The 16,978-nt window shown below is 44.3% G+C and overlaps 1 protein-coding gene across 7 annotated transcripts in view; it reads right to left on the bottom strand.

The window, feature by feature from the left end:
- upf3a (UPF3A regulator of nonsense mediated mRNA decay) overlaps positions 1 to 16,978 on the bottom strand; it is a 153,402-nt gene that overhangs the window by 32,423 nt on the left and 104,001 nt on the right. For 5 of the 7 annotated variants that reach the window (XM_038818912.1, XM_038818913.1, XM_038818915.1 and 2 more), the window contains 5 exons: positions 13,123 to 13,221; positions 12,669 to 12,724; positions 12,405 to 12,575; positions 5,740 to 5,891; positions 4,156 to 4,459 (listed from right to left, as the gene is read on the bottom strand). In XM_038818912.1, the coding sequence (XP_038674840.1) occupies positions 4,156 to 4,459; positions 5,740 to 5,891; positions 12,405 to 12,575; positions 12,669 to 12,724; positions 13,123 to 13,221 (782 nt within the window). The remainder of the gene's footprint in view (positions 1 to 4,155; positions 4,460 to 5,739; positions 5,892 to 12,404; positions 12,576 to 12,668; positions 12,725 to 13,122; positions 13,222 to 16,978) is intronic. The other 2 variants (XM_038818914.1, XM_038818918.1) reach the window with 1 other exon arrangement.

The raw sequence follows: 16,978 nt of genomic DNA, 5'->3' as shown, positions 1-16,978 counted from the left end.
GAGGTTGCCCATGTCTATGGGGAATCAAAGATTTGGGGTGTTGCCCATGTCTGCGGGGTTCACAATGTCCATGAGTGAGGGTGTGGGCCATCCTCAAGTCAATTTAAGATATGGCGCCCTTTAAAAATGGCACCCCGATCTCTGAGGAGCCGGCCTTGCCCGCGTCTTAAGTTCTCCACTGTGGAAAAAAATTAAAAGCATGGAATTTTCCAGTGAGAAACCCCCGAAGCTCCAAAAATTACTAAGTGTGGGAAAGTACTAGTCTGGATCTGGCCCAGAATAGATGGAGGAGGGTGATCAACCAGCCCCAAGTTAAAAAAGAGAAGCCAAAAGAAGAAGGAGGATACAGCTGAATGTGCTGTCTACTGTACCCCTTCCCTAAACCTATAATGCTATCCATTCTAATTGTTTTGTTTGTAAACATTGAAATCTGGGTTGCTACAACACCAGACAATTGTCTGTCCAAAAATAACAATTACCCTGTGTTACCTAAGTCTAAGCCAATATTCTACCCAGGAACATCATTTGTCCTTTGTTTCATTGCTCTGTTATAGCCATTAATCAAAATGTTCCTGCATAAACAAATATGTAATACTAAGGGCTGGATTCTCCATCCCGTGATGCCCAAAGCACATTTCCGGATGGGATGGATAATTGGGCATCGGGGGAAAATCAGGATTGGTGGCGGGTGCTGATCCAAACGCGATGCTCCGACCCCCCCTGCTGGCGCTGTGACTGAGGTTCACGACCGCATGCCAGTGGGAGGATGTAAGTTTTAAAAAAATAAATTTAGAGTACCCAATTCATTTTTTTCAACTAAGGGGCAATTTAGTGTGGCCAATCCACCTACCCTGCACACCTTTTGGGTTGTGGGGGTGAAACCCACGCAAACACAGGGAGAATGTGCAAATTCCACACGGACAGTGACCCAGAGCCGGGATCGAACCTGGGACCTCGGCGTCATCAGACAGCAGTGCTAACCACTGCATCACCGCGTTGCCCCGTGAGGCTGTAAGTTACCCATTTGCATCTATTTAGCGAGCCCGGCACCCTATTCTCCAGCCCTCCGTGATTCTCCAGTCCCCTAGGCGGGAAATCATGTGAGCGCCCATCACATCTGGTATTTACCAGGGTGGCCCTGACGTGGTAGGCCTCACCGTGGGACCAGGAATTATGTGGGTATGGATCACTTCTGGTATTTACCAGCATGGTTCTGATGTGAGAACCTTGCGCTGGTCCAAGGGGGTCACTCCTTATGGGTGTTGTCTGAAAAGCCCATCCGAGGACCATCCTCCACCCCCCACCCCCCCAAACAATGCACTACCTGCCCACCCTTGCCCTACCAGCTCCCCTTGGGGCCCTATTATTTGGGAGACCCCACCAGGGACCCCTTAATAGGGAGACCCCCCCACAGACTGCCGTAACTGAAGGACCCCTCCCCCAGAGACTCTCTTATGGAAGGAACCAGCACACAGAGACCCCCTGACTAAAGGGACCCTTCCACATACACCCCTAAGCAAAGGGACCCCCAGACGAAAGGGCCACCACAGACATACCCCTGCCCCCAGCTTCCTCTTCTCCCTCCTCACGCTTGTGATTGGAATGCACTTGAAGATTGGAATGCACTTAATTCTCTTTGATGTGGTTGATGTTTGTAAACATTGGGGTTTCAGCACTTAAGAGTCACTCATCTGTGAAGGGAGATGAATGAATCAAGGCTGCAGCTGGTTTGTGGGAGCTGTCTATCACAGCCGCCCATCATAAGAAAGGAATGAATGGCTTACAGCTAATGGATCTGAGGACTTGAAGCACATGTCAACACGGTAGCATGGTGGTTAGCATAAATGCTTCAGAGCTCCAGGGTCCCAGGTTCGATTCCCGGCTGGGTCACTGTCTGTGCGGAGTCTGCACGTCCTCCCCGTGTGTGCGTGGGTTTCCTCCGGGTGCTCCGGTTTCCTCCCACAGTCCAAAGATGTGCGGGTTAGGTGGATTGGCTATGCTAAATTGCCCGTAGTGTCCTAAAAAGTAAAGGTTGTTGGGGGGGGGGGGGGGTTGTTGGGTTACGGGTATAGGGTGGATACGTGGGTTTGAGTAGGGTGATCATTGTTCGGCACAACATTGAGGGCCGAAGGGCCTGTTCTGTGCTGTACTGTTCTATGTTCTATGTCACAGCTGTTTTACTTTCAGGAATAGACACTTGGACCTTCCAGGTAAGTGTTACTGCTGTAATTGTTTTCACTGCCCCGGATTATAAATTAGTTTCAATTCTCCGCGAGCGGGAGAACATAGTCTGCCAAACAGGGAATCCAGCCCAAAGTGTTTTTGTTTCATGCAATATATTAGTAGCATCTTCGGAAGCGATAAGCTCCCTTTCATGAATCCATGCTGACTGTGCTAAACAAGTTATGGGTTTTCAAACATTTTCAATCAAACTAATTTGTAATTGTTACATATTATGGCAAACTAATTAAGTATAAGAGAGGCTCCCAAAACGTTACAGAAGGGTCTGGTATCTCTTTTGACCACTCCATTCCTCATATCTAAGGGCTTGCACGCAAATGTTTTTCTTCCTGATTATTGTGGAACAGCCATTATGATGAAAACAATGTAACACTCTGGAAATACAGGAGTGACTGGGGGGTGGCAGCCAATTTCTCTACTCTGAAAATCATACTGTCTAAAACTGCAAGGTTTCTGGGAGCCATCAGAAAAAAAAATTGAATTTAAATTATGCCAAATTTAGTTGAGAAATTAAACCATTTATAAATTAAGGCACTCACAAAACCTAAACAAATTAATTGTTATTTTATAAAGTGCATTCACAGGAACCTATTGAAATGAACATGGTTACCTCTATAAAAGCAGAGGAGTATGAACAACTGCATGCTATGGCCCCACAAATATTTTCTTACTGCTGTATTAACTAGTTTTTTCAAGGCTGTATATTTTAACTATTTTCTGATTGATTCTTTGTTTTAACTTCTCATAATATACCAGCTTCTTCATTTTCCTCAAATTCTAATTTAGTTTGGTTTATAGTTCTTTTGAGTTTTAAAAATATATTAAATGGCACAGTCTATTGAAAGCTTTGTTTGTATTTCTTCTGGAATAATTCTTCAAAAAGTACCTCTTGGAAGTGGAAGTGCCATGGATATAAATATGGAACTATCTTTCTAAACTACCTCTAATATCAAGTACACGGTTGAGAGATGATTGAAGAGACCTTTGTGCAGTTACGAAAACCTTCAATATGACACCTCCTTAATCAGTTCTCTAAATCCATGTACCAAAAACAATCAGAGGCATTCTTGCTTATAGCAAAAACTTAAAGCCTAGTTAAAATTCAATTGTTTCATTTTTTAAAAATGTTATATTTTGAGCACAGTAAGAAGTCTTACAACACCAGGTTAAAGTCCAACATGTTTGTTTCAAACACTAACTTTCGGAGCACTGCTCCTTCCTCAGGTGAATCACCTGAGGAAGGAGCAGTGCTCCGAAAGCTAGTGTTTGAAACAAACATGTTGGACTTTAACCTGGTGTTGTAAGACCTCTTACTGTGCTTACCCCAGTCCAACGCTGGCATCTCCACATCATGGTTATATTTTGAATACTTGCTTTTACCCATTATTTTCAGAAGCAGGTTATTTTCATAAATATTGAACTGAAAGTGCGAACATCATAAAGCTGATATCAGGAATTTTAGTGACATTGGGACAATAGGTCTGCACTTTGCTCTTTTTTGTTAAATTCTCTAAGTAAGTTAAATCTTAAATGTGGCATGAACCTTCAGAAACCACTACTTATAAAATTATTTCATTTTTTAAAGTAACTTTTGAAATGCCAACTCCATTTCTGTAAGACTGTCAATTTTTTATAATAAACTGAACATAGTAAAACAAAAATAAACATTTGAATAACTTTTTTTATCCTCTCTTAAATAATAGTTTTAATGTAGTACTTTGAAAAAAATACAGTGTATTGAAAAAGCACAACACAATACATGTCATTGCTAGATTTTGACCATGCTTCAAAAAAAAATGATGTCTAATTTTATGTGCGTAGTTAATTTTCTGTATTTTAGAACATGGGGCTTGAATATCCACTCCAATTAATGTTGCCAACACCATAGTAGCTAGAAAAAATGGTGACAGGTACCTTATTCCTTATCCGCTCTCTTTTAGATCCCATGTCATCATTTTTGTCTTCTTTACCCAGTTTGTCTATTTTCTCAGTACTGAACATGTAGCTCAGGCTGTCTCCCTTCTTTTCTCTTTCCTGTCCATGTTCTTTCCCTCTTTTTGTTTCTTCTTCTTTTGTTCTCATAGCCCTCTCTACTTCATAACGCTCTTTTTGCTTTCTGCGCTCATCCTCACGTCGCCTCTGTCGCTCTCGTTCTCTTTCCCTTAATCTTCTTTCCCGTTCCCTTTCCTTACGTTCTCTATCACTATCGTTTGGTTGTCTATGTAAAAAAAATTACAAAGTTACTTTGGTTTCTTTTTCAATGGCTGCGTACAATGGCATGTATTTTTAATAATTCTATTAAAGTAGTTAGCAAATCTATATGGAGCTCAATTTTGACAAAGGTAGCTATCAGATCATATTAAAATCCTGAAGATTATTTTATGCCTGCACTTGGTTCGAAAGCAATGTGAAGCTTCAACGTTGAGCAATTTGCAGCCATGAATAAACTAAAGAATGGCTCTATAAATTTTAATGTAACAGTATATTGTAACCAGAACAACAATAGACTGAATCACTGATTAATTAATTAACTTTAACAGCAATAAAAATCAAGTGGATTGTATAATAGTTGGCTGCTCCATTTTACACCAGCTCTTAAAATTATTCCCTCAGATTCAACAAAAAGAGCTATGAATTTATTTTAATTCATTTCAGGTCAATAACTTTCAATCTTAATTTGAGAGAAGATAGATTTTGACTAATTGTTGATGGCTAACTGTTAACTGTTTCACACACTCTGAAACTTTTTTAATATGTTTTATTTTGTTGTCTACAGATCGCTCTGTTGATATTAACAGAGGAGAGTCATTTCCAGATTAGTTGCAAGTAAACAGAAAGCTTCAGTTATTTAAGTGTAGCAATTTTTGATATTCATAAAACATGTTATCCATCATCCGTTTGTCTCCTTTCGTGAGCTAAATTATTTGTTAAATAATCTTGTACCTCTTGCATCTACTTGTCTTTTGTGAGTAAAAACATCTGCAGCTTTTGTCCTAACCATATCATGGTATTGAGTAAAATGTTTCAATCATATGTAAATAAACATGTATAACATTTCTATTGCTACCCTGAAAAACAAGCAATGAGGAATAAATATGCTTTTGAGAAAGTGGTAGAGGAAATACAATGATCAAAAGAAGTTCTGACCAAATAAAAGTTGTAGTTATTGGTGTTAAAGAAAACTTCGAGTCCTTCAGCAATTTAAAAAAATTTTCGAGCTTGCTTTAAAAATGAAATTTAAATCATTGTGTTAAATATGTAATCATGCTTGTAATGTTAAATTGATTATTATGCTGACAGCACAACTGTAAAAGAGTTACTGATGAAAATAACTAAAGCAATTTTCAAGATATTTCTCTGGGTAAAATTTTTAAAATACATTTAGCATGTCTAATTGATATGAGAAGATAAATGTCATTGTGGGGAAATATCAGAGCAGCAGGCAATGAAAAATTTAACAAGTATAGTCACATGATAAAAACTGCTGTTATAACTCACTTATCTTTGACATCCTTCTGCGCAATCTCTGGCCGTTTTCCTTGCATGTTTCCTGGACAACATAATTTTTCCCATTTTCCGTCACCATCTTCTGCTTTCTCCTTCCATTTGTCCGAGTCCTTTTCCTCCTCTTTATCAGCCTTTTTCAACAACTAAAGATTACAATACAACTTAATGATATAAAAGGTAGATTCTAAAACTGTTACCTTTTGGGGCCATTTTAAATCCTTCATATCCTCAATTATTTTGGCTCTCATACCTTAGACCAAGTTCATAGGTGACTGTCAACTCCACAAACCTTCAATGGAGTGTCTATCCTTACCTTGTGCTCTAGATAACATTTTAGTGAATACATACCCGAGCAACAAACATCAAATCTTGTCTGGCAATTGTTCTTAGGTACCGGACAATTTTAAGCTTCCATAAGATTTGACTTCAGCAGAGCATGGCAGACGATCTCATATTTAAAGTTTGAAATGTAAAGTAAATTTATACAAAAATGAACAAGTGAATAATCTAACAGCCTCATCAATACTCTCCAATTTTCCAACGGTCTTTCTATTGAAATCCTTTTTTCCAAATGTTTTTTTAATTAAAGGGGCAGTACATTGTACCTATTTCTGCTGGAAGTTATCACCTAGGATTGTATAAAAAGTGGCTATAAGAGCTACAAATTGCTTATTCTTTATTTTAGGTCAATTCATATTTTTTAATTGACAGAAGCAAACTTAACTGTTCAGCACTAATAACTTCACAATGAATCATATTGGTTCCTCACATGGTTTTAATATAGTATGAGGAAATCAATGGATAATATAAAGGAAATTTCTGAAAGATGTGAAAGGGTTCACTGGTTTTGATCTGAGCCGCTACTTTCTGACCTGAGCCTCTATCTTCAGCTTTCTTCTTCCATTTGTCCGAGTCCTTTTCCTCCTCTTCAGAGACTCAGGTAAAAACCAATCTTATCGTAAAGGGACATATCAAACAGGTTTGATAGTAGCTTTCAATAATTTTGATCAACTCACTCTGCTCTTCATCTAGTGAATCAGTAATTTCTACTGCTACATTTTTTCCAAAATCATTTGACAGAAGATCAAAAAAGTAGATATAGTACACTTGTCAATGCCTCTTGGTTACCTCTTGTTGCTACATTTCTGCTTCAAAACTGCTGGTTAGAGGCAGCTTGGAATGAGATAAATAATATGGAACCGCTGTGACAGTGTGAAGTTTCACTCATTGGTATAAATGGTACAATCCACCCAAACCCGGTGGTGCCCACTCCACAAAGTTTTTTCCAACCTTCAGTTATAAAGCATAAAAAGGAAGAAGAGAAAAGACACCAATAAGTGTACAGGTATCACTCTTTCCCCCAAAGACAATTGGAATCAATTCAGCAGAATATGAAAGGAAAGTCGGCATAGTTTCTCTCCCCTTTTTTTGAGAAAGAGATGATTGGTGGTGATTTAATCTGAGGGTCACCACACCTCATGTGAGAGTCAAGGTTGGGAAGGTGGCCTTCATGGATAAACTCAGCCAATACGGGAATAGAATCCACAATGTTAGCCTCATTCCACATCACCAGCTTGTCCAGCCAACTGAGCTAATCAACCGCTGAATACACTTTTCTTTTGAATCACAGACTTTGGGGATCTGGGTAGTCTAATGCGTTAGCATACCTCTTTTCATCTCTAGAATTGGAGCTTTATTCCAAAAGGGATGAGATGGGGTAGCACAGTGGTTAGCACTGCTGCCTCACAGCTCCAGGGTCCCGGGTTCAATTCCAGGCTCAGGTCACTGTTTGTGTGGCATTTGCACTTTCTCCCAGTGCCTGTGGGTTTCTTCTGGGTGCTCCGGTTTCCTCCCACAGTCCAAAGATGTGCAGGTTCGGTGGATTGGCCATGCTAAATTGTCCCTTAGTGTCCAAACGGTTAGATGGGGTCACTGGCTACGGGGATAGGGTGGAGATATGGGCGTAAGCTTTTTAAAGACATATAAAATTAATGTGTAAGTTAAATGCAGGTAATATTTCCTCCACTAGACTATTACAACAATGTGTCTTAGCCATAACCTGCAACCTAACTGGAGAACATTTCCTGTGTTACATTTGTTCCACAGATTGTTGTGTAACTATTGTGGGATAAATGTAACACACAGGAATTTCCTAGTCTCCTGCAGGCATTTTTATTTCCCTTATTAAACAAGCAGTTCAACTTGGGAAACAGACAGAGGCAGTTAGTGCTTTCTTTTGGTGTGGACGGTAGCTCATTGGATTAAGAGAACAGGTGATGATAGTCAATTAGGCCTGCCTTTCAACCTGAGAAAATATTGGGCTGGACTATCCATTTCAGCAGCTAAATGCTGGCGCCAGTGGAGCATATGTAGTCCTTTATGAGCAAAAAAATCTAAGTGAAACCCTCACCGGTCCTGGAATCGGTGAGGGGCTAGCACAGGCACCGGGAGAAACTCCCGGCTCCTGTGCCGAAAATGGCCGGAAAATGGCTGGGTCCTTGGCCACGAATACGCACGTCTGACGATCTGCAGCCATACAACATGGCACCAGCCGTGCGTGGACCCAACTTGCCACCCACGACTCCACAGCCCACCCCTGGCCACCCCCCCCCCCCAAGAACTCGTGGAAGCACCCCCTGGCCAGTAGCATGGATCCCAGCAGAGTGTGGTGGTGCTGGATACAGTCCGCAGCCACCATGCCAGGTTCCGGCATGACTGAGACCACACGTGTCCCGCGCTGACGGAACCCAGCCCATCGGGGGCGGAACATCGCAGGAGGGCGACATGATGACACCATTTCGGAGGGGGCAGAGCCTGGCTGACTGGTGTCAAACCGGCGCTGGCATCGATTTTACCGTCGGAGTCGATTCTCCGCCCGATCTCCGATTACGCCCATTAACTCCATAATTTGCCATGTGGAATGTGGTGGGGCCAATCTCAGTTTGGATTTTGCGAGGGAAAAGCAGTTGGAAGATTTGCTCTAGCTTGCAGCTAATGGAAGTAATCTACCGTGGTCCTCACAGAGCCTTGTGGTAGAAAGCAGTCAGCAGAGTTAACATGAAAAGCTGTTGAAAGACAGTTGGGTACCTGCTGGTCGTGAGGGCTGTGAAGAAAAGGTGGAGCATCATGTAGCCAAAAGGCTAATGGAAGGAACCTCACAGAGTCTAACCTCGGATGATAATTGCAACATTGAAGAAAATTAAAGTGAATTCCAGAGGGCTGCAGCACATATTCGAGATTCTGTAAGATAAGGGATCTCTTCGGGTAGGGGATGGGGAGGGAGTGCAAGGGGAGCAAAAACTAGATAGAGTTTATAACATAAGTCTTTATAAGCTATAGTGTTAAGTTAGTGGTACTTGCATTGTCTAAATTCTCTTTATATACAATAAAGTTTAATTTTGTTTAAAACATCCTGTGGCATTTCTGTTGTGTAATTGCTGGGTGTTTAGATTTCTTGTTTTAAAATTTTACCAGTCCCAACGCTATTTTGATATTTCTCCTTTAAATCTTTCACTGCCATATTCTCTTTTGAGTGATAACCTTGCTCACCTAGTGTTCCTCTGACCCCATAACCCAAGTACAACGAAACAATCCGCTTCCATATGTTCTAAATTTTTACATGAAACAAGTTTGTGCACGAAATATAGTTAAATCTGTGAAGAATTTCTTTTAAAGAAATGATTCCCAAATCAATCTTGGTCACTGCAGGACTTTCTAAACACGGTTGCTCTTATTTTAAATATGGCTTCTGTTTTTTCAGGTTAGATCCTGAAACAGGAAAATGAGAAGTGGAGGATTAAATCGAATATCCTAATTTTTAAAAGGCTTCTTGGAATTCTCAGTGAGTGATCCAGCGAATGAGGCCAAGAAGGGCCAAGGTTTAAGTTCCTAGAGGAAAGCAGGGTTAATAAATAACTAACAGTCTAAATAGCTATATGTACATATAAGTTAGGGATAGGCTCAGCTGTAATGTCTTTGCAGTCAAATAGCTTGCTGCCACTCTCATAGAATCCCTACAGCACATCAAGTCTGCACCGACCTTCCGAAAGGGCACTCTACCTAGGCCCACTCCCCCACGCTATTCCTGTAATCCTGCACATTGATCATGACCAAGCTACCTAACCTGCACATTTTTGGACCGTGGCAGGACACCGGAGCACCTGCAGGAAACCCACGGTGAGAAGGTGCAAACTCCACACAGACAATCACCCAAGGCTGGAATCGAACCTGGGTCCTTGACGCTCTGAGGCAGCAGTGCTAACCACTGCCTTAAACCTAAATAGCCATGGAGCGAAGAATCAAAGGAAGGTCAACAGTGAACTATACACAAGGGGAGAATTTCTGCCTTCATATGGAAAGTTACCAAACTAAAAGTAACCCAAGAACTTTGTGACAGTGCAATGATCTGTTTCAATTCAATATTTAACATTGCAGTTAAAACATATTGCACAAGTTTGTATTGCATTAAAATTATGTTTTCAAATAAATTATATAATTGTCAGGCCAGCCAATCTGCAGCTTTGGGTGGTGCTGCTGACCGCCAGCCGAACAGGATTCTACGGCGGACGATCAGGGAGGCAAAGGCAAGGGCGTCCGCGCTCCTCCCCAGGAATAGATCTGGCTGTTCCGAAACCCCGAAGACCGCCACTTTCGGGCATGGCTCCACCCTCATCCCCACCACTTTGGACATTGCCTCGAAGAACGCTGTCGCGTACCCTGCAAGTCTGGGGCAAGACCAGAACATGTGGGCGTGGTTGGCCGGGCCTCCTTGGCACCGTTCACATCTATTCTCCACCTCCGGGAAGAACCTACTCATAAGGGTTCCTGTTAAGTGGCCTCTCGGAATCTCTCCAAATGGAGAAAATCAAATTCGCCATCCGAGGGTCAGACGAAGGCTTCCACAGAACATCGGAGCCATTCACGCAATTGTTCCGGGACCTGTTTGTGGCCAACAAACAAGCGGAAAAATAGCCAGGTAGCCAAGAATCAGGGGAAAGTCGCCAAAGCATGAAAGGGAGAGATAGACCGGGGGGGGGGGGGGGGGGGGGGGGGGGGGGGGGACAGCTAAACCTAAGAGGAAAGAAAGGTGAATCTCAGGAGTGGGGGTGGGGGGAGAGGGAAGAGACAGGGAACAAGAGAGGAGAACCAGAGAGCTGGGGGGAGGCTGGGAAATGAGAGCCGGAAGGAAGGCACGGGATACAATAATGAACATGGCATCTCCAGAAGCAGGGAATGAGAAGAATAAAGACGAAAGACGGGAGGAACAGCAGAAGCGGAGGTGAGCGCGCGACGGCAGTGAGATCTGTCCAGGAGAAGCAAGCGACAACAACAACACCAAACACATTCAAATATTGCCCACTGTAATTGTTTCTCTGGCACCCAAATGTATTTTCACCTCCCCAGTCTCTACCCCCCCCCCCCCCCCCCCCCCCCCACCAACAGTCACCCACTTATGTGTTGTAAATAATTTTGCCGGTGTACAGAGTGGCTGCTGTTGAGCTGGTGCACAATACCCTACCAGTTATTCTATTTTATTTTTTATTGCATTTTTTTTTATTATTTACTATTTTCTTTTTTTTGGTATGTTTGGATGTGCCCTTCTCTTCTATATATATATCTCTTATCCTGTGTACATAATGGTAAATATACTTTGTTCAAAAACCCAATAAAAACATTTATAAAAAATAAATAATTGTCAGGCCAATATACTTATATTAGCATTACAATATAAAAGTGAGGGAATACCAGTGAGTAGCACAGTTTAACCACCTCAAGAGATGATTTCCCTGTGCTACTGGGCATTAATAGCACAAATGACTGGCCACGAAACATAATGGGCGGAATTCTGCGCTCCCGGGAAAAATCGGGAATGCCGTCGTGAACTCGGCCGAGTTTCACAACGGCCTCGGAGGCCGCTCCTCTCACCTTATTCACCCCCACCCGGGGGGCTAGGTGTGGCCCTCCGTAACTCTCGGCCGCTGGGCCTTGACGCTTGAGTGAGGATGACGCGGCCGGCGCGCCTAAGTGACGTCAGCCGCGCATGCGCAGGTTGGCCGGCTCCAACCCGCGCATGTGCGGCTGACGTCACGATGGCTGACGGTTCAAACCTGCGCATGCGCTGTTGCCGTCTTCCCCTCCACTGTCCCGCAAGACGTGGCGGCTTGATCTTGCGGGGCGGCGGAGGGGAAAGAGTGCGCCCCTTTGAGACGCCGGCCCGACGATTGGTGGGAACCGATCGCGGGTCAGTCCCCTCCCAAGCACGGCCGTGGTGCTCACTCCCCTCTCCGCCCCCCACAAGCTTTAAACCAGATTTTGGCGCATGTTCACGACGGCAGCGACCTGGTGTGGGTGCCGCCGTCGTGAACCGGTCGCGAACGGCAGGCCACTTGGCCCATCCGGGTCGGAGAATCACCGCTCGCCGTGAAAAACGACGAGCGCCGATTCCTCCGAGCCGGGGTGGGAGAATTGCGGGGGGCGCCAGGGGGACGTGTCGTGGGTCGCCCGGCCCTCCCGCAATTCTCCCACCCGGCGTGGGGAGCGGAGAATCGCGCCCAATAAATTTTGGTTACTCCACAATCCTACACACCAAAAACAGGAGAAAATATATTTTTAAAGATGTTGGTACATGAATAATCTATTATTGCAAAGATATGAACCTTAATTTTTATTTCTTCTTTTCTTTCCTTCTCTGCTAATTTTTTCTGTTTTTCTGCTTCTTTCCTTTTACGCCTTTCTTCCTCTCTACGTTTTCTTTTTTCTTCCTCTCTCAGGCGCTTTTTTTCCAGCTCCCTCCTTCTCCTTTCTTCTCTTTTCTCCTCTCTGATTCGCTGTAATGTAACAAGTTCAACTGAATAAAATACCAATTTTAGGACCAAGTGCTAAAGTTTATAATAAAGAGTGTTTAAAAAGTAATGGTCCACCTGTTTTTCAAGCTTCTTGTTCTTAATATACTCCAGAAGTGGTGTGGTTCTCCTGGCTAGGAATAAGGCAGGAATCAAATTTAGTTTTCCAAACCAATCCATTTTTCATCACTCCTCTAAAATGAAATATGTTGGTACAGCTTAAAATCATTCAAAACTATTCATGCAAAATGGTACTGATATTACATGTCTTAAAGGAGTCTCACCATTAGTACTTCTTTCAAAAAACATAAATTCTGGTTAACTTCAACATCAGTAGGTTTTTCTCATTTCTGTTCATTTTTTTAAGAGTAAGTACATCATTAAGGAAGCCGTTCTGTTAATTATTGACCACTGATGCTTTGAATTCAGCCAGTTAACATTGTGGAACAGATCTCAAACTGACAATACTGAAGCAAGTGCGATTATGCAGTGGTTCAGTAGTCACAGTCGTGACTTTAAAGCAACCGCGCACCTGTGTTCTTGTAGACACGCAGCTGCTTCCAAGTTCTGCTTACACCTTTAAGTTCCTGGCTATAGACATTCTCCAGTGTTAGGAATTGATCTGTACCCACTAGCAATGCAAAAAAAAAAATTTCAGGCTGTACATAAAAACCAAGATGTGGAGTAGTTACTGAGCCCAACACTGCAAGGAATCACAGAATTCACAGAATGGAAGGATGCCATCCAACGAACTATGCCTCTGCCAAGTCTACTGCCTTAACTAGAACTATCTACTGTCATTCCATTTCTTTGCCCTTTTTTCTGTATTATTTAAAAATAAGAATCATAGATTAACACACATAATTCAAACCATCCAACTGTTAAAGACACTAACAAAGGACGATAAACAAAACTGTTCACAGGTTAATGCAAAATTTTTAATGATTAGTTTACAACAGACAAATTTATGTATTCAATTAGCAGAATGATACGGCCAAAGGTCACAGTGGATATCCAAACTGCCAAACCATTCACAAAAAGGCAGTTATTCTTTTCAGCATACACAGAGTTGGTTATCTGGTTTAATGATGATGAGTACATCTTAATCAGGTCTGAGTGAGACATTTGGGTCACAGCTCAATTCATAAGTTCAGAGCATGGCTCGTTAATCCAATATGAGAGGCAGATGTAACTATATTTATTAATCGTTATTGTCACAAGTAAGCTTACATTAACACTGCAATCAAGTTACTGTGAAAATCCCCAGGTCGCCACATTCCGGCGCCTGTTTGGGTACACGGAGGGAGAATACAGAATGTCCAATTCACCTAACAAACACGTCCTTCGGGACTTGTGCGAGAAAACCGGAGCACCCAGAGGAAAATCACGCAGATACAGGGAGAACGTGTAGACTCCGCACATACAGTGACCCAAGCCGGGAATTGAACCTGGGACCCTGGAGCTGTGAAGCAACATTGCTAACCACTGTGCTACCGTGCAGCCCATATACTAGCATGTATATAGCACTTTACATGGCCTTGCATTATCCCCTAGCACAGGCAATGATGCGTAGTTTTGGTTGTACAATTTATGAATTGACCAGAAAACCTGGTTTAGTGATGTTGGTTGTGAGCTAACTGTGACTGAGGATACTGGTTAACTTCCTCTTATCCAAATAGTACCAAAGGATCTTACACATCCACCCACGGGTAGATGGAGCCTTGTTTTAATGTCTCATCTCAAAGATGCACCTCTGATTGTGGGGGCATTCTTTCAGTACTTCACTAAAGTGTCAGGCAAAATTAATTGCTCCAGCCGCTGGAGTGAAACCTGAACTTGTGATTTTCCAGCTGAGATGCGCCACAGAGCTGACACCGATAGTATTAAGTTGTTTTTAATTCCAATCTGTTTGCCAGCTTATTTTACTTTTTGTTTCCGCCCTTCTGTCCCATTCAATGTAAATACACTGCATCTGAAAGCATCATCTGGTTTGCTGGATGGCATTCAGCCACCTACATTTGTACAAGCTGCTCCCAAGTTGATCCACATTGATCTTTAAATTTTTTATATTTCCTTTCACTATGTCCTTGTGTTGCTTGAACTCTCTCCCAAAGGAACATGTGATCTCTTTCTGATATTTAGGTATTCCTGGTCAGCCTGTCATTAAAGATATTCTCCAGATGAGTGCAAAGCAACTGAACTGAGTTTTGATATGCATGGTTTCAATCTTGACAAGCCAGACTGTGCAAAGACCTGCGTGTTTGAAAACTTGTCTTGCCGTCCAATGTCGCCAATGGTGCAAATACAGAGGAATTGGAAATACTCAAGGTCTATGATTGTCTCTTAAGCTCAGTTACAAACTACCTTGTAACATAAGCCTGTTTGTGAATTTTCAGTTTATGTTCATCCTGCTTGGGTATTCTGAGAAAAGCAATATTTGAGTAAATCTTCCTCAGTCTTTCCTGAGGTAGTCTAATTCCTGGACTGAACCCAACTGTGTTTCCTCAATTAACTCTGATGCAAATACTGTGAAAGTAATGCTTGCTGGAAAATATCTTGGGCAGGATTCTCCCCTACCCGGCGGGGCAGGGGGTCCTGGCGCCGAGGAGTGGCGTGAACCACCCTGGCGTCAGGCCGCCCCAAAGGTGCGGAATCTTCCGCACCTTCAGGGGCTAGGCCAGCATTGGAGTGGTTTGCGCCGCGCCGGCCGGCGGGAAAGGGGCTTGGCGCCTTGCCTCCACAGCCGGCGCGAGTTGGCACATGCGCGGGAGCGCCAGCATGTGCTGGCGTCATCCCAGGGCATGCGCAGGGGGGGGCTCATCTCCGCGTCGGCCATCACGGAGGACCACAGCGGCCGACACGGAAGAATAGAATGCCCCCACGGCACAGGCCCACCCGCGGATCGGTGGGCCCCGATCGCGGGCCAGGTCACTGTGGGGGCACCTCTCGGGGCCAGATCCCCCCACGTGCCCCCGAGGACCCCAGCCCCAAGGTTCACAGATGCCGAGCCAGAGAACCTCCTGGACGTAGGGAGGAAAGGAGGATGACTCTGCACCCAGGCCTGAGAATGGGACTGCCAGCCACCGCCGTACGCCGTGCCTAGGCACAGCCAGGTCCCGCCGGCAAATACCTGGTGTAATAAACGCCGGCGGGACTGGCCGAAAACGGGTGGCCACTCGGCCCATCACGGGCTGGAGGGGCCGCTGCTAGCAGCCGCCGACCGGCGCAATTCCCACACCCGCCAAATCCCTCCGGTGCCGGAGAATTCGGCAGCCGGCGGGGGCGGGATTCACGCCACCCCCTGGCGATTCTCCAACCCGGCGGGGGGTCAGAGAATCCCGCCCCTTAAAACCGATGGATAGATTATAGATCATAACTGTAGAAATTTTTTTTATGAGGGTCTTGTCTAATGGGTGAGCCAATGGCAACAACACATTTTTTCTAATCTTTTCAAATTCCAATTCTGTTATGAATGATATGTGCCCTATGTCAGAGGTCTAATCTAGTGGCTGATAGAGAAAACATCAAATCCTGTTCCATTAGTTATTATTTATTTGGCCCCCATTATTTAGCTACAAACTAACATTTGTAAATGCCTGGATTGGCAAATTTAGTCAGGAGTTTCCGCAGGATGTAACAACTGAGATAATAATAATAATAATCGCTTAATTTCACAAGTAAGCTTCAATGAAGTTACTGTGAAAAGCCCCTAGTCGCCACATTCCGGCACCTGTTCGGGAGGCCGGTACGGGAATCGAATCCGCGCTGCTGGCCTTGTTCTGCATTACAAGCCAGCTGTTTAGCCCACTGTGCTAAACCAGCCCATAATGAGGAACAACTGAGATGTTTCCACAGTCAGGATGCTCCGTTTTGCCGGCAGCCCGGGGATTTCCTGATGGCATGGGGCTGCCCCACAATAGGAAACCCCACTGACTGGCCAGTGTAACGGAGCATCCCGTCGGCGGGGTGAAATAGAAATGTGGCGTGGTGGGGCGGAAAATCCAGCCCATCATCCCAGCCCACAAGATGGCAGCAAAGCGAGCAGCCCCAAGGTTCACAGATACCGAGCCAGAGAACCTCCCGGATGTGGGGGAGGAAAGGAGGATGACTCTGCACCCCGGCCTGAGAAGGGGACTGCCAGCCTCTTTGTACGCCGTGCCTGGGCACAGGTAGCAGAGGCGTCCAGCGCCATGGGCAACATCGTCCAGACCGGTCAGCAGTGCTGCAAAAAGCTGCACCACCTCCTCAGGGCTGCCAGGGTGAGTAGCCCCTGGCATCAACCCCCCCCCCCCCCCCCCCCACCCACCCAGACGGTGGACGAACCCCCACCCTGCACCACATACTGGCACCCATACCGGCTGCCATGGCCAGGTGCCACTCTGCAGAAC

The sequence above is a fragment of the Scyliorhinus canicula genome, chromosome 14 (genome assembly GCF_902713615.1).
Source record: "Scyliorhinus canicula chromosome 14, sScyCan1.1, whole genome shotgun sequence".
NCBI lineage: Eukaryota > Metazoa > Chordata > Chondrichthyes > Carcharhiniformes > Scyliorhinidae > Scyliorhinus > Scyliorhinus canicula.
The sequence above is the reverse complement of the archived record's forward strand: the minus strand, read 5'-3'. Positions and strand labels throughout refer to the sequence as shown.